Source organism: Epinephelus fuscoguttatus, linkage group LG10 (assembly GCF_011397635.1).
Source record: "Epinephelus fuscoguttatus linkage group LG10, E.fuscoguttatus.final_Chr_v1".
NCBI lineage: Eukaryota > Metazoa > Chordata > Actinopteri > Perciformes > Serranidae > Epinephelus > Epinephelus fuscoguttatus.
In genome coordinates this window covers 6,388,279-6,412,544 of record NC_064761.1, presented here as the reverse complement: position 1 = coordinate 6,412,544, position 24,266 = coordinate 6,388,279, and the positions used below count along the sequence as shown (strand labels likewise).

Here is a 24,266-nt window from a genome sequence, read left to right as displayed (position 1 = left end):
CATGTTCTATGGTTAAATGCATTCCCCATTTACTTCAATTCATCAAGAATATTTGTTGTTTTTGGATTCTCTGTTCAGATGCAAAGAAAAAATTTTCTTTAGGAATTCAAGGTTAACACGAGGTGAGTAATTGGTATACAAAGTTCATTTTGTGGGTGAAGTATTCCTTTGTTGCATCAATAATACAAATTCAATAATATAATATAGATATATTATTCATGTATAATGAGTGCTCTCACTTTTGGAACTCATTTTTTATGTCAGTAGTTTCACTTGAAGGAGCAGTGTGACTGAATACCCCGTTCCTCTCTCCTCTCTGTGGTGACCTTCAGGTAATACATGCTACCTTCAAATGAGGTTGTGTTTAGTGTGCTCACAAAAAAAGTCCATACCTACAACCACCCTCTTGTGATATTCATGACCTCATAAGTGGAGATTTTCAGTTAATGAGTTGCGATGTGTTTGCTGACGTTTTCATAAATGGTGGAGGCCATTTAGTTTGTTTTTCGGTGGATGGTTAGATCACATATTGTAACTTTAGTTGTTTGGGGGTCTTTCTTCGGAAATTTATATCATTGGGAAATGTTGATGTTTCTACAGCTTCATCTTTTTCCTGCTTTACAATGCATTAAATTTCCTGCATTAAGTGATCCACTCACTAGCTTGCTAAATTGTTAGCCTCAATGGCTGCTAGATCCAGACAGTTGTGTCCATGTTACTGTTGCCTAGCAGTGGTACTCTCACAGCTCGATCACTTGAAAGCAAAGAATGACATGTAGCCTATACACGGCAACCCATGTCGTAACCCTGAGCTCACGAGTTCCATTTGAAGACAGCAGTAAAAACACAAAAGACCCTGTCTATAGTCTATAGTATATGTCTATAGTTTATCTGTTCTGCAGAAACACGATGGTGCAACAAGGCGGGCTACATGGTAGAAGACCAAGTCCCAAAGGGCTCATTCGAAGCTAACGAAAAACAAAGTGATTCTTAGTCCCAAGTGATCATACACCAAAGAAAACATACTTATGAATATCATATTCCCTTTTGACCAATATACCCTTCCTCAAATATATTTGTAATGGGAAACTTCTTCATTCAGTGTTTTTACTTTTAGGCACCTGGTCTGTTTTGGAATGAAAGACACCTCTGTGGATAATTCATTTCCCGCTAAAAAAAACCCTCCTGAACAACGAACACTGAAGGAATTCTAATCAGAAGAAGATTCACCTGGTTGCAAATTCTGACCTTTATTGCAAGATGCCAATAAAACCCACTATATCTTCAATACTTAGCATTTTAGTCAAAAATTGAATGCAGGACTTTAACTTGGAGCACGGTATTTACACATCAGCAGTTTTATTTAAGTAAAAGGTCTTATTATTCCTATACCTCTTCCCAGCAGCAAACAGCAGAGAGAAAAGGAGACCAGCTAGTGTACAAAGTTAAATATTTAGCAACTAAAGAGACAGATCTTTTTCTGAGAAGATGGTGGAGACCAGACTAGAGCTTAAAGGAGACAGAATATTGGACTTGTGTTCCTTGGACAGAAACATAACTGAAATACTGCTCCTGCACTTATATAAAAACAGTCCAGTCATTTGTGCACTGAATAAAAACCATCCCACATAGCTGACACTGATCATCAAGCAGCAGCTGCACTTGTTGGTTAATTAGCCACTTGACTGCTCACAGGTGTGCGATTCTTAGGTAGTTTCCAGAGGTTCAGCCAATCAGAGCTGAATGAGAGTCCGGACTGTCTACCTCATCAACTGAGTTCTGAAATTATAGCAGTTCCCCCCAATTTCTATCTCAAACAGTCTCTTCCAGTTTGATCCGAGCAGGAATTTTCATGCTTTCAGATCAGTTGAGGAAAGACGAAAAGGAGAAACAGCAAGCTTCTCAACTCAGGGATTGGACCCCTCAAAGAGTCCCAAGACAAATTTGAGGGGTTACTTTCAAAATAATACATTTTTTTGGATACTTAAACCTCTTCAGGCCCTTAAAAATGCTTTTAAAAAAAACAAATCGAAGGAGGAACATTTCTCTTTGGTTGAGCTACTCACCAAGATAACAAGTTGTCATCACTGTATTTTAAGGGGTCCTGTTACAAAAACGCCCAAACTATTAGAAACTACTGCTTTCTGACATGAAATACTTTGTGTCATATTAGCATTTTATAAACTTTTCTCTGAACCAGCAAAGTAGCAGTAATGCCAGCCATCACATAGATGTAGTGGAGTAAAAAGTGCTTCTTCCCCAACTCAAGAAATGAAAGTAAAGTTCTTCTAAACTTCCAGCTTCAGTGTTGGTACTGAACTGTAAGTTAGTTGAGTTGGAGAGGTGGTGGGGGTGAAAGGATGAAGGAATGAAGGGAGTTGGATGGTGGAAGTGATGTGGGGGGGGTTCATGTGTTCAGATGGCAGGAGTCGACTCTGGGCTCCAAGCTGCCATAGACATCCCGTAGCTTCCAGCCCCCTGATCTGGGAAAAGAACACTTGATGCCATCAAAGGGACGCGGATTGAATCCAGATGTGCCTCTCTCGTTCTTTCCATGTATTTAATGAAGGCACAGGGATAGAGTAGACTTTTTCATCATTAGTTTTCCCCCCAGATTCTCTTTTCCTGCCTACAAGTCCATTCCGGTGCCAGCTAGGGCAGAAAAAAAAGGAAAAAAAAGGCCTCCCCATGCCTCAGACTCCCAGTCTTCTCCTCCAGGGCCCCTATTCTTTGTTCAGAGCTCGATGTGAAAGTGGCCTGTTTGCTCCGACTGCTGCAGTTTGTCTGTGGCGAATGGAAACGTCCAAACATCTCTGAAAGGAAAATGCCATCCTGCAGAGCTGACGTTAGCAGGAAGAGTCTGTGAAAGAGACTCAGATGGGCTTCGGCGGTAGAAATCTGTATTGGGATGAATACATTTTTGCTTTTTTTTTTTTAAATATTAGAGGTCCTTCTGTGTTGATTTTATTGGACTAAATTAAAGCAGGAGGAATAAAAAGCTGCTTTGTAAGCTTCATAACAAAGAGCTGATGTAAATGTCATCAAAACATTTGGTACAGCTTCATTTAATTTATTAAACATTAACTCAGATTTTATTGTAACCGCTATCAAGTTAAGTCAGTTTATTTATAGAGCATTAAATGTTGACCAAACTGTCATGAAGAGAGATTACAGCTAGACAAAAACACAAACGATCATTAAGATTATTAAACATTTAATAAAAGGCGTAAAGATCAGTAATAGCATAAGAATCAAAATTAGTGCAGTAATGACAGCTGAGGAATTTAAACACAGCATTTTTTAACAGGTCATTTCAGTTAGCTGTGAATTTTAGGATTATCTCAGTCACACTGAACAGCTGCTGAAGACTGAAACTTCATTGTCAAGTGACCTCAAATCAAAGTCATTTTGTTTATACAGTCCAGCATCACAGATTTGTCTCAGAGGAATTTGAAAGTTCCTGAATATGAACAAGGAAACATCTGCGGGGGCGTCCTGAAGCCCAGTGGTTTAAGACACATACCATGTAATCACAACATTGATGGTTCAAATCCGGCCTACAACTCCTGCCTCAATGTACTGAACCAAATTCAGTTTTAAGTGCTCCCAAATAATCTTTAATCTCAAATCAATCTACAATAGACCTTTTCTGAGTTGTGCAACTGAGTTGTACAATATTCAAATGAAATATATTAACAAATTGACACTTCAAGATAAGTCTTGTTTAAATTCTGCAGCATGTTGAAACTTTTGCATTAAAAGGAGCTAAAACACATGTGTTTTGTGCTCCTAAAGTACATTTACGTAATAATTTTAAGGCACTTGCACTTTACTTTCATATTTGCACTGAATAAAAGGCTACTTCATACTTCTACTCCATGATATTCCAGAAAGAAAATTATAGCCTACTTTCTATACTTCAGTTCTAGTGATTTTTCAGATTAACATTTAATACACAAAACATAATCAGATGATAAAATATGCATTGTTATAAATTAAATTACCCACCAGAAAAAATAGCAAAATGTTGCCAACATGCTAATTAGTCAGTACTAATATTCCAATTATAAGATACACATTACACTCAGATTTCACTACTTCTTCCAACTCTACCAATTCTGTTCTCTCCTCATGACTCCAGTTATTATGAAACAGACTGTATTTCCACCTGTCTGCAGCAAACAGCAACATTCCCATCTTTGCATTTACAAAAATAAAAAGTGTGCAGCAGCCTCACACACAGACAGGACAGCTTGTGTTCTCAAGATCAAGAATGAAGATCTGTTTCTACTGTGTGCCCCATAATTAAAAAAAAAAATGTAATTAATTAAACAGTATATTTGTATTGTTGTACCTATGTGTTTATATGTGGAAAAGAGCTCAATTTAACCATCTGAGTGTCTCTGTGTGTCATATGAATTTGTGTCTGCAGGCACTCTGCACAACAACCACTTCACTGTCATCTTTCCATTTGTAACACAAAGTATCTGACTGCATTTAATCCCAAAATCTGAGCAGTTCATTAAAGGCTCCAAGTGTTTCATCAGTGATTCAGTCATCTGTGCGAGCCTGACAGGCAGCTTCTGGGCTCAGATTTCACTTCCATAAAAGTGCAACACATAAATCTTCAAGGCTGATCTTTTTCACCCTGATACAGTATTTAACTGCATGCGCCAAAAACATGAATGATCATAAATTAATATGGAGCTTCACTAAATTGGTTTTGTGAGTTTGAAGTGGAGTCTGATCACAGAGTCATGAAACTGCACACTTTAACCCATGTCAGGACTGAAAGCCTGAACTGGGATAATTAGAGTCTGTACTGGGTTGTAGTCTGGTCCAGCTCGAGGAGACTGTGGGTGGTAACTGAACGGTGAACCCACAAAAAACCTGCTGACCCTCTGAGGCCGACGTAAATCTTAATGAGGAGAATTCAGCGGGCAGGTGAGAGTGTGTGATCTCATACAGAAGACACAACATTTCTGTCTTCATACAGTGTGTTGGAATAGTTTTTGACATTAAGGCGGGTAAATATCTGATGACCACGACCTTTACTCTGCCTTCTAGTTTCAATTAAAGAATACAGCCAAGTATGACTGTGTCCACACCAGAATAAAACCAGATAGTTACTTTACAGATTCAGACTTTACAGCAGATCGAATCATTAAATATCAATGTTTTTATGTACAAACCTGTTTTTGTGTAAATATCTCCAACATCTATAAAGTTGTAGAGATTTTGTGGAGCAGTGAAAGAAGGTATAAAGTTCACTTGAGAACATTTTAAGTTGTTTTCTACATTACATTACATCTCAGGGGGAAATTGTACATTTCACTTCACTTCATTTATCTGCAGTTAGCCTACTTATTTTTACATACACAATATATGATCATCTTGTTATGGCTTTAACGACCCAGCACTAATTAATTCCACCTATAAACTGCTGCTTACATGATAATGCACAGGTGGTGACAGTCCTGTAATACATAACATTAGCATAGTACTTCTCCTTAAGTTTAGTTTTGAATGCAGTGCTTTTAGCGCTTAAGTATTTGCACACTGTGATTTTGCCACTTAGATAGGATCTAAAAACTTCTCCCACCAGACCTGTCAATCAAACTGGATGCATTAAAATAATTTCGGCCTTAATGCGCTTCCTCTCCCTGCTGGTTCTGTGTCAGCTCAGACCCTCCGTGCAGCCCTGGCCCCGGGCTGAGGATGAAGATGAGTGGGGGTTGATGGTGATGATGACGGTCCCGGGCCGCCGCCCTGCCGCCGCCGCTGTCCAGTGACCCCTGGTGCTGATTGGAGTAGCGTTTTTGGCCCCTGTCCTGTTTTATTTCCCTAATTGGGAGTAAATGGCCTCCTTGTTGACTCTTTACATCCTGTGCAGGGAACCATATGTTGCAGACACGCTCCCTCTGCGCTCCGCCTGATTGCAGCGGCTGCGCCGGGAGTTCTCACCGTATAGCGACTGCTGCAGAGCTGCAGAGCTCACACACACACACACACACACACACACACACACACACACACACACACACACACACACACACACTGAGCTGATTACAGCTTTCAGAGGAGGCTGTCAGAGGCTGAGGAGTCAGGACTGGAGCTGGTTCACAACACTGCAGCCTTAAAATGTCAGCTGCGCAAATCATCTGCATGTTAGACTGAGGCTGTGTTAAACATGCAGGAAGGACGTCTTTACTTTTCACATTATACTAATGTCTCTCAAACTAAATATGTTTTATACATCAATACAGGATTATATATCGACAGTAGGCCTATCTATATAGAGAGGGATTCCAAATCCAGATAGCGGTGGGATGTAATTGAGTACATTTACTCAATACTGTAGGCCAAGTGCAATTGTGTACTTACATTTGAGTATTTCTATTTAATGCTACTTTATTTTTCACCACATTTTAAAGTGCCAATTATTGCAGTTTTTTGCTACTTTGGAGATTTTACACACAAAACATGTGATCAGTTCAAAAAATTGTTGCAGTTTTAGCCACGCACCTGTAAGTAAAGTTGGACAATAATAGTAATAAGTAGTGAACTCCACCTGTAAGCATTACAGTGCTGCTTACGTGAAAATGCACTCAGCATTGATAGTCCTTTAACAGATAACATCATGATTATACTTCTCCTTAAGTTAAGTTTTAAATGCAGTACTTTTACTTGTAAAGTAGTATCTGTGCACTGTGGTGTTGCTGCTTGAATAAGATCTAAACATTTTTTCCTACCAGACCTGTCAACCAAACTGGATGCATTAAAATAAAAGCTCCATTTTGGTGTTATATAATATGCTGCTGTAACACTGAAAGGGTCCATTCTGCTTAATGAGTAAGTACATTTTGCTGTTTTTTTTTTTTTTTTATCTTTACTTTAGGCTATTAAATGGAGGATTTTTACTGTAATAGGTGATTTTTATCTAACAGTATTGCTACTGAACAGGCTCCCTTCATTGCTAATATGTCACTGTGATCTGGAATGTCACCAGGGACCTGCAGCATAGTGGTTTAAGGTAATATAGGCAGATTAGTTTTGTAACATTTATAAATGATTTATCTTGTATGTTTGACTTACCTGTATCCTGTTCCTACACTTAACTTGTTTGTTGGGCTGCTGCTAAATTTGGCTCCTTAGTAGGCTATTATCTTATCTAATCTTATCTCGCACCTTACCTTACCACATCTTATCTTACCTTAAATATATTGAAGAAAATCCCAGGCTGAACAAACTAAGCTGATTCTGACATAGGCCACCGAAAAAACAGTCCACTAGGGGTAAAAGTTCTTCATTAAAAAAAAGACTTAAAGTAAGTATTGCTCATAAATGTACTTAGTAAATTGTTAAGGTATTTAATTGCAAAATTATGAATGCATGTTAATGTATCAATAAATCCTCAACTTTATATGAGGTAAAATAATCAAATAATGACATTCCCCTAAATAGGAGGTTTCCCCTCACGCTTAAAAAAAGCCTTGTGTCTATCATCTGTCCTCGCGCATCCAATGAACTTGAAGGATCACGTGTTGTTCTGGGCTGACAGACATAAAAGTGTCTGAGATGCGTCTTCGTCATCGAGCTGAAACGAAACTGGAAAGTTGAGTTTTTGGAGAAAACAGCGATGTTATCTGATCCGATGTGTGTGTAAATGAACCCCAGCTGTCAGATACAAAAATATACACTGCCTGTAATTGCAGTAATTGTATTTAATTGTGAGTGAATGTACTTGTTTGAACTATCTCTTTATATTTTACGACTGGTTTTTGTTCTGCTGTTGTGTCTGTTGTTGCAGGCGGCTCACATCATGCTGCACTGCTGTAACTGTAAACGGTCTGTGGTGTTCCGACATAAAACAGCAAATCTGCTCCTGATTAAAACAACACGGAGAGTTTACAGAGCAAGTGGCCGTGTGAAATTAATTCAGCCGCACTGATTCTCATTATTACAAACCCCTAAAAGCCGCTCAGAAAGAGCGTTTAACACCGCAGACATACTGTTTAAGGGATCATCACGAGACAGGAATAAATAAATCACTTCATTAGTGGTTTTATTTCTTTGGGTTTGGGTTCAGTTATTTGTCATGTTAAGGTTTGGTCAATTTTACAGTTAAAGTTAGAATGAATCATTTTCCAAACAAGTCAAACTCTTTTATTTTTTATTTATTTTTTTTTATTACTGTTTAACCCTCAGGATCAACATCCACACTTGTTCTTGGTCGATCGGAATTTATTTTCCATCGAATATTTATCCAGGCGTGCATGACGCCAACTTCGTTTAAAATTTCTCCCTTTTTCGTTGAAAGAATCTAATTTACTCCTTATTTTGCAGATTTATTTATTCTGAATCTGCCAGTTGCTTCTTATGTTACATAGAATTAATTCGGCTTCAAAGGTGAAGCTCTAAATTAAGAGATTCAGTTAATTATCCAGCAGCTAAATTAATCTGCGCAGTATTTTAATTGTCTATGAAAATTAGGCCTCAATAAAAGCTAAGAATGAGCGTGTTCCCTGCAGCATTTTCACATCAGAACAGCTCACATAAGGATCTGACTGTAACCACTCTCTATATTGTGTCGGTTCACAGTTGTACCGACAGTGGGTTCAAAGTTCAGCAGATATGGAGGTGAAGCTCGGCTCCTCCAGATGGCTGAGAGTCTCAGGAAAACTTGATTTGCTTTTTTTTTTTTAGTTTTTTCTCTTGGCTCTCGGACTTCTCGGGTTTCAGGGTCTTTCTCGACCTGTCGAGGGACGCCAGCGCCACATAAATCACACTTTACTTTATAAACCCTCCGCTCTCTGAAGTGCGGCCCAGCGCCCAACACACACACACACACAAACACACACACATGCATAGAAACACGCTTCTCCCCAGTGGAAATGTATTTAATGTAGAAGCCATATCTGCAGTTTGAAGCCCGACTGGATGCCTTAATCTCCGTAGCCTGTATCTTCTCATTTTTCTTTGTCATAATGCAGAGTACATTTCTCTTCAGGGACCCCCCCCTGGGGAGTTTTGTCAAATGATCCTGACGATTACTATTATTCCCATTTAAAAGTGAAGCAGTGACTGTGGCATGTGAAATGTATAGGAGGATAAACACCCTTAAATTCACTTTGCAGTATTTTTAGTGGGTTTTATACATAATATTTCATTTAGAGGATCGGTTGGTAATACTATATTAGGAAGAAAAACCTAAATGGGATTTTGTCAGTGGTGGAAGAAGCTCTCAGATCCTTAAGTTAAAACAGAAATAGCAAAATGTGAAATCTACTCCATTACAAATAAGATTTACTTAAGAGTACAGAAATGCACTTTAAGTGTCAAAAGTAAAAGTCCTCAAATACTAATTGGACATTTTAATATATTATAGCATACATTGTGATTATTGATGCAAACATGTTAACAGCATTTTAATGCTGTAGCTGCAGTCAATAACTCCTAAAGACAAGGGGAAATTATCATTGCAAAAAATCCCTTTTTTGATCTAAATCAACTTGTTCTATAAGAGTTTGTGACAGAATAAATCAGGCAGCTGCACAACAATTATGAAAAAATAAAGTTAATTTTCAAGTTAGATATCAAAGTTGCTATTTGTTCATTCTCAAATAGTCTGTTATATATTGACCACACTGACAGATTTTCTCACTTTTTAAAAAAGAAATTAAAAATTTTAAGGGCTCAATCACAAACTAAAACAACTTAATATGGATTTATTACTGCATATGCATCAGTGCATAAAGCCATCATATTTTACAGCAGTCTCAATTTTTAAAGTAACTACAGTTAGCAAATAAATGTAGTGGAGGATGTATGGAGTACAGCATAAAATTAAAACACTTACAAAAAGTAACTCAAATTTGTGTGTGAGTAAATCTACTTAGTGACATTCCACCTGTGGATTTTGTGAAAATTACATAATCATGTCCTTTTTATTTGAATGCCTTTATAATTTGGTCATATCTGAGCTGAAATCTGCTCCTGGGGACTTCAAACGTTGACCTTGGAGGTTGTGCATGAACAGACAGGACGGTGGTCACTCTCCCTCTCTGAGCTCCTACCTCCCAACTAATTAAAAAACTGCTTTTACGGCCTCTCCTTCAGACGGCCAGATGTGACCGGAGCGCTGTAAAATCTCAAAGCGGTTTACAGAAACACTTACTGCACTTTAAAAACGACTTGCAAAAGCGACTAGAGTCCCAAAGTGCTCCCCGTGTAAATTCCTTCCAGGACCACAAGCTTCAGTTCTGTCAGATAACTCATTATCTAAAAGCTAAAATGACAAACATGAGGACAAAACGCACCAGAAAACACACTCCCTGAAGAGTTTATTTAGTAAAATATCACACTGTAGTGTATATCTAAATATCACCTTTTTAAATATTTACCCCACTTAAATAAGTTTTTATATGCATCAGTCATTTGCTTCAGAACATACAATCAGGCTTTGGTCAGGCCCACATATATAAAGTTTAACATTATTGTCATATATTATTTTCGACATCGTGTGCAGCGAGAGAAAGTCGACTCTACAGAAACACATGCAGCTGAAAGCATCTGTACATACATTAACAGATATCATCTTACCATTCAGGAGGCCCGCTGCTCCTCAGCTGCACTGACAAGACGAGAATTAGCTTTGTGAAATGCGAGCCCAGCGCCAGCTAACATGTTCATCTACAACACATAAGACAGCAGAGTTTATGTTTGGAATAGAAATGGATTCAGGCCTCTTTCCATCTGCATGAAACTTAGACTTTCCAGGAAGTAAACAGGACCCATCTTTCATTGTTGCCACAAAGCGACAACAATCAAAAACAGTCATCTTTTGAATATAACCTTTGCTCAGAGAGATAATTCACATATGATGTAAAACCACATGTTTGGAAGAAGAGCTGTTTTTGGAAGCGCACATAAAAAGCCAGCCATCGAGGATAATGGCTGCAAGATACTCTGCTTCACTCTGCAGCTGACTATGATTCTGTCAGATGCTGCAGGTACACATGTATTGAAGGCTGGTGTTGTTTTAATGTTTTCAATACTAGTGCTGATAAGACACTCAAGTTTCACTGAAACAATATGTTTTCTACCTGATACCTTTCTACAAAGTCTCTTTTTTTCATTTACAAAAGAAGCAAGCAAGTACAAGCAACCTGGAAGAAGTTGGCCTAAATAAAGTACAGTCTAAAACTGTCCATACTAGTGCACATGATCTTAAGTCCCACCAGAAATTTGATGCCAACTTTAGATACTTGATCGTTCAGTAAAAATGACATTCATATACTACTAATCTGCGACAGTAAATAGCTTTTGAAGGATATGTGAAACTGCCCAGATGATGATGTTTTAACATCACAACACGTTTGTCACGAAAATATCTGCATAGATAAAAATAGGGATACTCTGATTTTGACCTTTCTCCTTCAATACTGATCCAACACCAATGTTTTCTATAATTTAACTTTAAAATGTGTGACAGCTAGGCCACTGTTGGAGCTAACTGAGAAAAATAGGACAAAACTTGACTCTGCAGGGTCTGGGTTAAATATTGAAAAAGTCAAAAGCTCACTGAACGTGCTTGCTTTTTCCAATATTTAACAACCAAAACAATCACCAACCATACCAAACCATGATATATAATAATTAATGGCATGCGCAACAGAAACTGTTTCTTGGTTTGTATGTTCACCACTGACTCAGACCACCTTCCTACTAACTCTGGGTGGTACCACAACATCAGACAAATAGTAACCAGTGAGCAATCCAGCAATGATGTTTGCTCCACAACATATTAAGCAAAAACATTTAGTAGTATAAGAGCATGATATTTAGGAGACAGGGTTGTTAGAGCTCATTTTGGTTGGTACCAAGAAGTATTGATGCTAATACCCTGCCCTGGATATGACAGCATCAACATACAGCATCACATATCAAGCAGACACTGGTGGAAAACATTAGCATTAGTGTTTTATGTTAATCTACACTGCGACGTGTGACAATGTCCTGATATTTCACAGCTGACATCTTTATTTTCTGAGCATCAGGAAGCCATAATTTCACTCTGGACACAGTTTTCTAATGTTTTACAGTCTTGTTCAGTCTTTGGTGCTTCAGTCATCGGGTGGTGCTCTTGCTGAACGCCACCTCCCTTCTCCTCCACAGCCTCTCCCTCTGTGGCTCCACAGTCTTTGGTTGATTGCACTGTCCCCTCTTGATTCTCCACTGAGCCGTTTCCCTGTTTCCCGTCTCTCTGCCTCTCCACACAGCTTTCTGTCTTCCTCTTCTCCTGCTCCTCCTCATGCTGCTTCTGCCTCTCCAGCTCTTCCTCGGTGGCTTGAAGCTGCAGCTGCTGCATCAGCTCCTCCAGCTTGTGGGCTTTACGCAGCTCGTTCTGCTGGATGATGGCGCAGAGGTGCTCCGTCAGCTGCTCCTTCACCTCTGTCTTCTTGTGCAGGTCCAGCTTGGCCATCACATACTCCGCCTCCGCCTTATCATAACGCTTTCTGAGAAAATATGTGAGGAAAAATGGAGACAAATGTGAACTAAATCACAGGGCTGCACAATTTCACATTTTTACTCTGTATTGCATGGAATATTTCACTTTTAGATCCAATGAATAGCTTTCATCTGTGACAGTGCCAGTGTTTCATTTCATTTAGAATGTTTGCTGCAACAAATCAAAGTACTCCCGTCTGCACTTCTTGCCTGTAGAGAATATCCATTATGACCAAATATGTTGAGTGGACATCATGTAAAATATTCCTCTTTTTACACCTGCTTTTTGTCAAAGCTTAACCACATGAGTATAAATGAAAACTGTTACATTGCTGACTGATATTAAGTCTAAACCAAAAGGAAGAATGTTAGATAAATCCACAGAGGAAAAGGGTTGGGTAGTTAAGTGCCCAAATAATGAGACAAATAACTGTTCAGTTTAATCGTCAACAGTTATGACAATTAATTCCTCATTTAAAGCATTCATCAAGAAAAAGCTGCCAAATATTTTCTGGTTACAGCTTCTAAAATCTGGCTTTTTTTCTGATGTGTTATGTTTTATATACTTTTTTAAGGTGAGTATCTTTAAGCTTTGGACTTCTTTTGTTTAAAGTCAAACGTGTTTTTACACAGAAAAACATCTTTATATTTCTCCAAAAAAAGTATCGGTTTTGTATCTGAATTCAAACAAAGGTATGTTATTGGCACAAACCCCCACAAGTCCTTCCATAGTGTCTGAATGCAGAAACGTTGCTTTAATTGTGAAGAACAGAACATCACACACTGTTTGGAAACACTGTGGTAACTAAACAGATGATGTCAAACATTTCACCTCAGGGGTTTTATGTTGTACCTCAGCGAAATCTCAACAATTGATTATATCAACATAATCATAACAAAATCCAGTGTAATGAGTGTGTGAAGGTCAGGTCCTCTTCCCGTTATACAAACATCTGTAATGAGAAGTGTTCATGACATGGAGCTACTCTCGCTACACAAGAGGCTGCACAGGGAAATCACAGCTACAGGCACAAGGTCAAACACAGCTTCACTGGATCAATGTTGCTGAAGAATCACATACACACAAAATATTATAAAACTATTTGCAGTCTTTGTTCCTTCTATTTTTTCTAGGTTTTACTTGTAATCCTCCTTAGTTAATTAGTCTCTTTATGTTGAAGGGAAGTTCCCAGAACATCAGAGCAGGACTGTGTCTGCTGAAATTGGTTCAAAGTGTTTGAGAACACATGTGGATCACAAGTGTTGGGAGAAAAATGTCATATGAATACTGGAAACAAGCTGCAGGGGGCAGCATTTACAGTGGATGTACAGTTCATTACCTGGTCACTTTTTATTTTGTGATCAATAAAGTGCTGTTTACTGCAAAACTGTGTTGTTCCATTTATTATTCAAATCAGACTGACTGAGTTGTCCGTGTCAAATAAAAATATGATTTATGAAATTCTGAGAGCTTAGTGGTCCCTTACTTTCCGAATGTTTTAGTGTGACTGATGTCCCAGCAATCTCCCAACTCATCTGTCCCCATGTTTAAGTGTCATTGAGCAATACACTCTGCCCTAAACTGCTCCCAAAAGCCAAGCCTACGTTCTCATTGAGCTGCATTGTTAAGTTCTTTGTTCTGATTAGGAGGAAAAGTGCAATAGAGATACAATCCAGATTATTACTGTTCTGCCTTCTGTCTCACCAGATGCCTTTGACCTGCTAATGGAGTTTATGGGAGGGATTGTCAAACTTAGACCAAACCAGGGATAGGCATTTTAAGTTACTTCCATATTTGAGTACTCACATTACATTATTGAGTGCTCCAGTACTTACAAAAAAAAGTCTTTATTTTCTCGAAATTCTTCCAAACATTACTCTTGGGGGAAGTCTGGCTGAATATGTTGAATGTTATCTGTGGCTGCACACATCTATCATTTTTGCTATATGGATGTGGGCAGATATTCATAGGTTGCAGTTACATCACTGAATCCTGTCCAAAATGCACATCCCTAGATCAGACCTACTCATATTTTTAGCCTGAGGTATTTCAGCATACTGTACTCAACATTACCTCAATCAGTAGTGCTGTTGCATGCAGCAGGATGCTAACTCATTGCTTAAAGCTACTAAGGCACCTATGGTTTTGGGCTGTCCCTGACATGAGTTCACAGTTATGAGAGAAATATGGTAAAATCTTTGGTTGTCAATCAAAGACACTGGCCCTAGATCTCACTGTGAGACACGTCTACCATTTAGACCAAAAACAGCCTTCTTCAAAATTCTGATAGTGTCAGAAACATACAAGTAAATCCTCTCAATGAGTGCGTGCACATGCAGAAAATAGTCCAGTTTTTGCCAGTATTCCCAAAAAGACATTCCTACTAAGCTGTTTACATGGCAAATGAAAATGAATATTCCACTATACTCCTGTTTACATGCAGCTGTGCATACTCTGGTAACGTTACCTAACATGTTGTTTATTATGTCACAATATGGAAAAGTACAAAAGCTTGAGCCATTTGTCATTTTGCTTCTTTGCTTCAAAATAGGATTTTTTTCACAGTTTCCTACCAGTGGCGGACTTGTTGGACTGTGCAAGCTCAGCCTCCCTCTGGCATTCCTTCAGCCACCTTCTGGAAAAGGTTGATGTTCTGATACTTGAACATATTCAAAAACCTGCTGATATCCAAGTCCTTATTAAAGGAGGTGTGTTTCTTCTTTCAACCAGAAATGTGTTTTGTTTTTTTTTTGCTTGCATTTCTACACCAGTATTGCAAACTGTTGGTGAGTTGGTTTGTGTACAATGCATCAATGACAACGTACAGCTGACTGTGTAGATAGGAATTGTGCAGGAAAGCCCAATCAGTCTTCTTTTTGCATTGGCAGTATAAAAACAAAATCGGGGAGTGCGGCAAAATGCCGCCTACCTACTTATGTTTTTACAGAATGTGCCTTTTTCGGGGCAATGGGGGGCGTGAGCAAATAACAAAACGTGTGGCTCAACGTGCGACGTAAACAGTGACGTGGGAGGGAAGCCGCGGCTAGTCAAGTGGCGATTCTCTCATAAATCGGCCTGTTCTTCACCGTCCCCGTCATTTGACGGTTAATGGCCTCTTCGTTTGCAAGAGCAAAGAGGGTGCACAATTCTTTGTCTCCCCAGTTGCTCATCTTTACAGTGTCTGTCAGGTTTGCGTTTCCCTCTTGCTACTAGCCGCTCACTAATTCCTGCTATCAGCTGTTTCCTGTTTATCCACCGCCAGTGGGTCGCACATGCGGCGTCATCAATAGCTCCTCCCACAAGTCATCCACGGCCTCTCCCGTTGTGGAAGGCCGCCTCGGTCTGTTTAGACTAAAAGGGTTCCACCAATATGACTATACTACGAGGCGGAAAATTGGGCGCCTCGGATCAACTTGCCATTCTGCCTCTGTGTGTATAAACGCTCGCAGCTGGCCGGCAAAACGGCCCAACATTCGCGGAAAATCTGGCAGTGTAAAAGGGGCTAGTGGTGAAAACCTCAATTGAGAGGCATGTATACAGTGTATAGGGGCCCCCAAAAGTGTTACATGTAGAGCTGAGATTAAAAAAAAAAACAGATAAAAACATTTGTAACTCCTCATGCTCTTGTGCTGTCTCACTCCCTACCTGGCAGCGGAGTAGTCCCAGCTGGCTTGCTCAATCTTGCCTCTCAGGATGCCGATATCATTGGACACCATGTCATCTAGAGCCTGGAGCTCCTTCTGAATCCTCTTTAGCTTCACAGCTTCTGCCTGAGTCTGTTTGGACCTGTGGACAATAACAAACTCGTAAAGGTACATTATGTCTTTTGGCCTCAAGTTTGGCCTTAACTTTTGCCATGATTCCCATCTGCCATGATAATATGTTGCCTACTACAGTATCAATACAGACATACTTACTTCTCAGCAATAGTTTTCGTCAGCAGAGCCTTCTTGCGCTTATTCCTCTCTTCCATTATCTTTTGCTCTTGCTGTAGTTGCTCCAGACGCGTCTTTTCCCGTCTGTGGTCAAACACACAAAAATGCTCATCAAATTCAAAAAGACACAATTATAAAATCTAAGTCCACACCCTGGCAGGAGCTTTGGGTCTGATGCTAAACAAACACCTAAACATATATGTACTTTACCTAAAGTTTGATTAGAAGTTTTAAAAATGATTACATAACTCCTGACATTCACTGTATAAACACAAATTGTAACGTTTATGTATGTATGTGGGAATGTAAAATCGGTGGCGCAACACTTGCTTATCTCAACATAAACCGCACACACAAGGTTCAAGCATCAGCAGAATCCCAATACTATCTGTATATGTCCAAATTTCAGAATTTGGACATGTACAGATGGATGTACCAGCATTTAAATCCAACATTTGTACAGACTGCACTATCTACTAGCCCTGGGCACGCAACTGTCCAGCAAAGAACCGAGCAGTGCTGTCTGTGAAAACAGCAGACTTGAATGTATTATGCCAGGCAGACTATGAGCATGTGTGAGATCACAAAAATATCTTAGATTATGCAACCACCAGCTGGATAACAGGTAACATTTATTTTTTCCTCCCATTATTTGCGGGATAACGTGCAGAGTGCTGCAGTCATATACTAAGCTAAACCTGAACACACTGGTGGAATGTAACCAAGTAAATTTTCTTAAGTACAAATTCAAGATCTTTTTATATTACTTGAGGATTTCCATTTTATGTAACTTTTTACTTCTACTCCCCTACGTCCCAGAGGGAAATATTACCCTTTTTACTCCTCCACATTTGCCTGATAGCTTTAGTTAATTTGCAGAATACAATTTTTCATCCCCTCCTTCTTCAATAAAAACCATGTATCTCCAGATGTGTTGATTTTGAATGTTTCTGATGAAGGATAAAGGATGATGTGTTCCTTTATGTGATGAGAAAATTCCCCTACTTTTTAAAGGTCCAGTGTGTAGGATTCAGTGGCATCTATTGGTGAAGAAGCATAAACTAAACTACTCCTGAGGGCCAAGCATGTAGGAGAACTATAGTGGCCAACGTGAATGGCTTTTGTCTAGAGCCAGTGTTTGGTTTGTCTTTTCTGGGCTACTGTAGAACAACATGGCGGACTCCATGGAAGAGGACCCGCTTTGCATGTAGATACAAACAGTTCTTCTTAGGTTATGAAAACACAAATGATTCTTATTTTCAGGTGATCACAAACTAATGAAAACATGGTTATGACTATTATATACCACTTCTGCCGATGGACACCCCTACATCCTACACACTGGACCTTTAACTAATTTTCTATAACCTTCTTGGATCAGCTGGAAAATCCATCCTCAAAGCTGAAAACAGGACGGTTTTTCTGACACCATGAAGAGTCAACTTTTCAGATAAATGTGGTTCTTACAGGACAGCCAAACTACAAACATGTGATGATCTTCTAGAATATAATGTATTTCTGTAGATTCGATTCCCGAACAGTATATAAAGGAGTTCAAATGAGCACCACCTTAAACATCTGCAGCAGTAAAATGAAACAAACACATTTATGCAGCAGTAATATTATTCCAAAAACATCAGGTATGATGGGTACATGATAATAAGATACTTTTCCTTAAATAATGTATTGAATGCAGTATTTTCACTGTGTGGTAATATACTTGTACTGAGGTAAAGGATCCGAACACTTTTTTAAAAAATGAACGGAGAAACAACAGAACAGCTAGAATAAATACTTTTTCAAACAGCAAACAAAACCTTAACAGTGAGAATAATATCAAAAACATACTAACAGTGCCACCTCTTGTTTCTCCAGCTCTTTGACGGCCGGGGTCTCCTGCTCTGGAGGCGGCTTCATCTCGCTAGGTTTCTGCTGCACCTCCTGTTTGACAGCTGGAGCTGCTGTTGGAGCTGTGTGCTGAGGCTGAGGCCGAGGCTCTTCCTTCGGCGGCGGCGGTTTGGTGAGTTGTTGCTCCGGTGGGAGGCAAGGAGACCCGGCTCCTGCGTTTTTCTGAGCGGCCAGCTGAAGGGCCTTCTCCCGCTGCAACTGCTGCCGACTCCGGTTGGCTGGACCAGATTTCCGCCCGCGGGTTGCCGCTGCGGCGAATGTTGAGTCTGAAAATACATGTAGTCATGATTACTACTAACGGTTTTCACAAAAATTTAATTCAGGCTAAATGTAGAGTTTATTGAAAATATGTAAACCACTTGGGAAGCTGAAGCAGAGTCAGATGCTAACTTGTCCGGTTAACATTAGCAACAAGGAATGTTACCTTTCTGCTGCATCTTCCGTAACTCCTCGTCAGAAAAACCGGCCCAGCCGCTCATTGTGCAGCTTTACATATGAAATACCCAAAACAACACAGCAAGAATCATGCACACAGCAAATAGTCTGCTTACTGACTTGGGATAATCATTCTAAACTTCCAAATATACAGAGAAACTCAAGGAAGCTATAACGTCACCGCCATTTTTGTTTATTGATGCCACGTCAAGGACCCGAAGAAAGACCCGCGGAGTTGAAGTTACAGATATCGCCTGAATATAAAAAATAAACACTAACGTGATTTTGAAAGAGAGAATACATAGTTTGATTCTCTGATAACCAACGATATATGTTTTCCAAACATTATTTTGTTTTAGACTTTTTATATGAATTTTTGTACATATATATGACTTTGTAAATAATAATGTAAAAGGCATGTTTATGGTTTGCTACATACCAGCTTCATAAATTCCCTTTGAAAGTTTGCTTGAATTAAAATGAATTGACATGTCTGTTCCAATTTCGGCTGCACTGGCAGTGGTGGGGAAGGCATTCCGAAGTATCCCAGTTCTTCATTAAAAGGAGTAATATCACGCTGTAAAACTACTCTATTACAAGTATAACTCCTGCATTTAAAATGTTACTCAAGTGAAAGTATGTAGGTCTAAGTCATAAACTGTAAAAATAAGTCTACGTATAATCAGGAAAATATACTCTCAGTATCAGTATCAGGAAAATGTCCCCTAAGACTGTTATATTATAGGCCCATATTATATTATTAATACTCAAGCAGTAATGTCAAAGCAGTATTTTATTGTAGTTGGTTGAGGTGGAGCTCATGTTAACTATTACCTACTTATTATGTCAGTATAGATTAAGATTATTTTCTTAAATTAATTGACTGAAGCTGGAACCATGAAATATTTTTAAATGAAAAATTACTTTAACCATAAAAATAGTTGCCAGTTAACTTTTTGTCAGTTGACTATTCGTGTCAGCTGGACTTGTCCATCTCATATGTTTTTATTGTGCAAAAATCTTAGTCTGTATAATGTGACTAAAGCGGTCAGATAAATACAGTGGAGTAAAAACTATATTTCCCTCTAAGATGTAGTGGAGAAGAATTTAAAAGTTGAACAAAATAGAAATATTCAAAGAAAGTACAAATACCTCAAATTCGTGGTTAAGTGCAGTAAATTTAGGCTTCTGTTAATTTCCTAAAGATTTTGGTTGATACAAAAAATAATCCAAATTATTCGGTCGTTAATTTCATTTTCTAACCAGCTGCGACTAATTTCTCATCTACTATCTCGTTGTTGAGTGACTGCATACACAGTCTATGAACCGACCCTATGTCACAGGGGTCAAAGGTTAATTAAAAAACTGCCTTGGGTGAAAGTAGTATGAAATTTAAGTGGTTGTACAGCACGTTGGAGGGCTAGTCACACCCTATTTCAGAGTGTGGCTAATCTAATTTTTTCCATATTTGTGAAAAGGACAGTTATTGTGATACATGTTTTAAAATTAACTAGAATTAACCAATTAATCATTTCAACAGGCAAATTCCTCCTTTTAAAGTGAAGTGTTAAAACCTCACATTTTTACAATGCCTGCAAAATTGGGATATTAAAATAGCTTTTTTTCCACATTTAACACTTAATGAGGTGTGCCTCGCCATGCAAATTTACACACTGCACTCTGATTTACCGATTTACTGGTTTATAACAGAGGTGGACAATTTATTATGTTTTCAGTGAGTTTAATGTGACTTCTTTCTGTCTCCTTAAGAAAAAAGCTGCTGTTCTCTTGCAGTGGTCGTATTGAACTAATTTAGGGGACTGCATGAAAACATGCAGTGCTATTGTCAGTTTTAACATGGCCTTTGAACAGGTTCCACCATTTATCACTCAGTGGGATTACACTTTAAAATGTCACCTGACTTCTTCTCAGACTTTTTCAGCTACTCAGGAAGCAGTAAAGTTTCTTATTCCCATCATGTCATGTGCTTTTCTTGTGAATATGGCATATTAACTCAAACAAATTGACAGCAGGCATATCATATCTGGTGAGTTAGTGGTGGAGGTGGAGGTGGAGGTGGAGGAGGGGTCTCTGGCCAGGAAACAGGACGTAAGGTATTTCAGGACTTTTGTAGGGAAGTTCTGAGTCCATATGATTTGTTTTTTATTGCTTCCTTTACCATTGTCATACAGCATACACCATCAAACACTGCCTTCTTTCAGCTCTATATTCCATCATTACCTTCAGTTATGTCTGACTTTGTATGGACTCCTTATTTCTTTCAGTAATTGCTAGTCAAGGTACAGACATAAAGCATGTCTTTTTAACCTTGGCAGTGCTGAGGAGTCAGAGCAATGCAAAAACAATGACCTCTGCTTGGCAACTAATAAAAACTGGCCCCCACATCTTTTTTGCATCTGGGGGCCAATTATGTGCGAGTTAAAAGGCGAAACACCTCAGGAGGGCATAAATCGCCGGCAGAGTGGAGACAGGGCCAGGCATGGAGGCCAGATGGCAGAGAGACAACCACTTTGGGTTCAGAGTGTGTTTGTTGCCAGAGCGTCGGGCCGAGGATGGGACAGCCTTGGATCCCTGATTAGTGAGCGCCAGAGGGGACCACATGGCTCATTACTGAGGTGACCTGTGGAGGCACATCAGGGTTAGAGGTGGGGGAAGTGTATAAATCCCCTGTAGGAATGGGAGGAACTGATAGGAAAGAAGGAGGTTACCCTGATGACTGCGCTCAGTTCACAAGTTCAACTTGTCAGATCTGTTGTCCACGTGTGTCGAGATGCGTCTTCGAGGAACCAGAGAAAGTTCTTCCTTTCTTTTACTCAACAAGTGGACATCAATCTGCGGCTAATTCATACACAACTAATTAAACAAAAAGTAGTTTTTGGGCGGGACACAAGATGATTTATCATGGATGTGTTCGTAAATCTTATCCGATTCTCAACACTACAGTGAGAGGGCTGTTTTTCTAGAGAAATACAGTGTTCTGTTTCTATATGAATTAATGAACGGTTAAGTTAATCACACATTCACTCCGCTGCTCCTTCTCCCCAGACAGAGTGCCCAGAGTGTGCTCTGCCACTCCAAGAGTGCAGTGTTCTGGATAACTGAACGATACATTCCAACAGCGCTCTAAATTTACAAACACTGGGGTTTGTGCCAGAGTGCGCTCCAGCACTCGGAGTGAGTATTTTGAAATGCATCCTATGTAAAGCATTCAAACAAGAACCTCAGTACCTGTTATGCAATTTAATTGCTCAAACTGTGGCTCTAATTAAAGCATACCAGTTGTTACTTTTGGCATCTAGGGTCTTCAAAGTGTCCCTGGTTGAATCATCAGTAAAGCAAGCACGCAGACCAGCTGGGTGGCTGGCTGGATGGATAGACAGAAAGGTAAGTAGGTAGATGGATGGATGGATGGATGGATGGATGGATGGATGGACAGACAGACAGTGGACAGACAGACAGACTATAATGAGTCCAAATTGGGAAATTCTTTAACAACTGTGTTAGAAAATATCTGGTTCTTTGATAGAGGTCAAAGTCTGTGGACATAAAAACTGAAGGAGAGAAGTAAACTACGACTCCAAAGGTGCATTTTAATAAGAAGCGTTCAATCCTCAATACCTTGTTAATGTGACTGATTGAGGAGACCATTAAAAGGGTTTTTTCTTGTCAGAAATTTTTTCACCAAGTCAACTGTTCCATGCGTGTTTTCCTGGGTCTATATGTGGATATCACCTACAACTCATACCCTACTGATGTTAAAGAACTTGAAACCTATGTCCTCAAATTTGTGGACAAGACAGTTTTCTTAATGCTTAGACACTGATATCTCCACAGTGACTGAACAGATTTTTACCATTCAAACTGCATTTGAAATGTTCATTTTATTGTTTTTACAATATGAACTGCAAAGGTAGCCCTTACCAATCGCTTACAATGTTATATTATTTCAAGAGACACACAAAGAACTACAATAGTTGTCTTGTAGGGATACAGGTTACATAAGGACTGGAACACCCACTGTGTTTTAGTCAGTCCTGCATTCTACAACATTAGCATCCAGGCTAACATTAGCAGCTCTGTGCTGTTGGATTTGGGGAAGTTTAGATTCCAGCTTAAGTGGTTACAGAGAGAGAGTTACTTTTGCCAAACACATTGGTTAGTCCTCATCCTAAAATCCTTTTTCTTGTAAGCATCCACACTGAGGTCTTGTGGGACATGCAGCTTTACTGTGTGTTCAGACATATCACAAGGCAAATTTTAGAGGCAGCGCAACTGTGTAGAAAGTCAGTGGGAAGACATTATTAGATTTAAGTTTTCCTGGCACAAAGTAATACAAAGATGCATCCACACAAATTCAAAGTGTTTCAACTTGAGCAAAAAATGGCATTTATTTCAGTGCTTTATGAATTATTATTACTATTTCACAAACACATACAGAGTTCAGTCAGCACACAGACAGGAGCACTCCCAGACATAGACAAATTTCTGCTGCTAGATCACTTATAGCTAACGCTTTTTGGTCGGTACATTTGCTGATTTGGGTGACTCTGATTGCATGACAATGTTTGAACGGTCACATGTGTGAAAAATGAGACGCAAATGGCAAAACATAATGTATCTTTGGTCTTTCAGCATGACACTTGGGTTTGCCTGATGACCCAGCTAAACAGTTACAGTTAATCAGCTTGCTCGCTAGCTGATAAATCTGCCACTTGTCATTTCAGCTGACAAAATGGGCTGCCGCCCACTAAAAATGGGAAGCAGCTTTTGTCTTCTGGTGGAATCTTTTTTTTTCTTTTTTTAACCATTGTTAGCATTGTAAAACTGCCATTATAAAATGTCCACATGCAGTTATAAAACAGATAGTTCCACACTTCAATTATGACTGGCTGAGCCATATTTGAGACAGTTTTAAAACAGTCCATAAATATGCAGCTGTGATCACATTACATTTTAAGTATTACTGCATCAATTAGTCCCCTGTTGTCCTATGGGATGCAGAGCAAAGAGGGCAACCACCAACTGAGGCCCAAATCATTTATCAACCACCAGGACGAGGACGGTCAGAAGTATGCACTCTGTCATTTAATGAATGTACAAAAAAGATGCCACAAAAGGAGCCTACAGGGATTCATGTTTGTGCACCCAGTGAACCCACTGTGTCCCATTGCTTCTTGGAGAAATACCTCTTGTTGCTGCCACACAATCCACTGATCTTTAATGTCCATTCATAGCAGACAAACTACATCACCATCTATGATAACTCAACTATTCAACTTCAGCTTGCATTTTCTTATTTGTATGATGATGTTCTATGATGTTTTCAATTGCCAGCAATATAACTTTTGTTACAGTTTAGCTCAGTTACTTAACAAGTAACCTGACTACACTGTAACAAAAATGATATTGCTGGCAAGTGACAAGAGCTCAGAGGTTAGCGAAGGGTGAGCTGTGAT

General features: G+C 39.2%; 1 protein-coding gene across 1 annotated transcript; it reads right to left on the bottom strand.

Annotated features, from left to right (window-relative positions):
- Positions 1-10,326: 10,326 nt before the first annotated feature.
- gorab (golgin, rab6-interacting) lies at positions 10,327-18,985 on the bottom strand. The gene is made up of 5 exons (XM_049588751.1): positions 18,779-18,985; positions 18,299-18,620; positions 16,429-16,530; positions 16,157-16,297; positions 10,327-12,518 (listed from the first exon to the last, which is right to left on the bottom strand). The coding sequence occupies exons 1-5, from the start codon at positions 18,831-18,833 to the stop codon at positions 12,056-12,058; spliced, it is 1,083 nt and encodes a 360-aa protein (XP_049444708.1). The 5' UTR covers positions 18,834-18,985; the 3' UTR covers positions 10,327-12,055.
- Between the last annotated feature and the right edge of the window lie 5,281 nt (positions 18,986-24,266).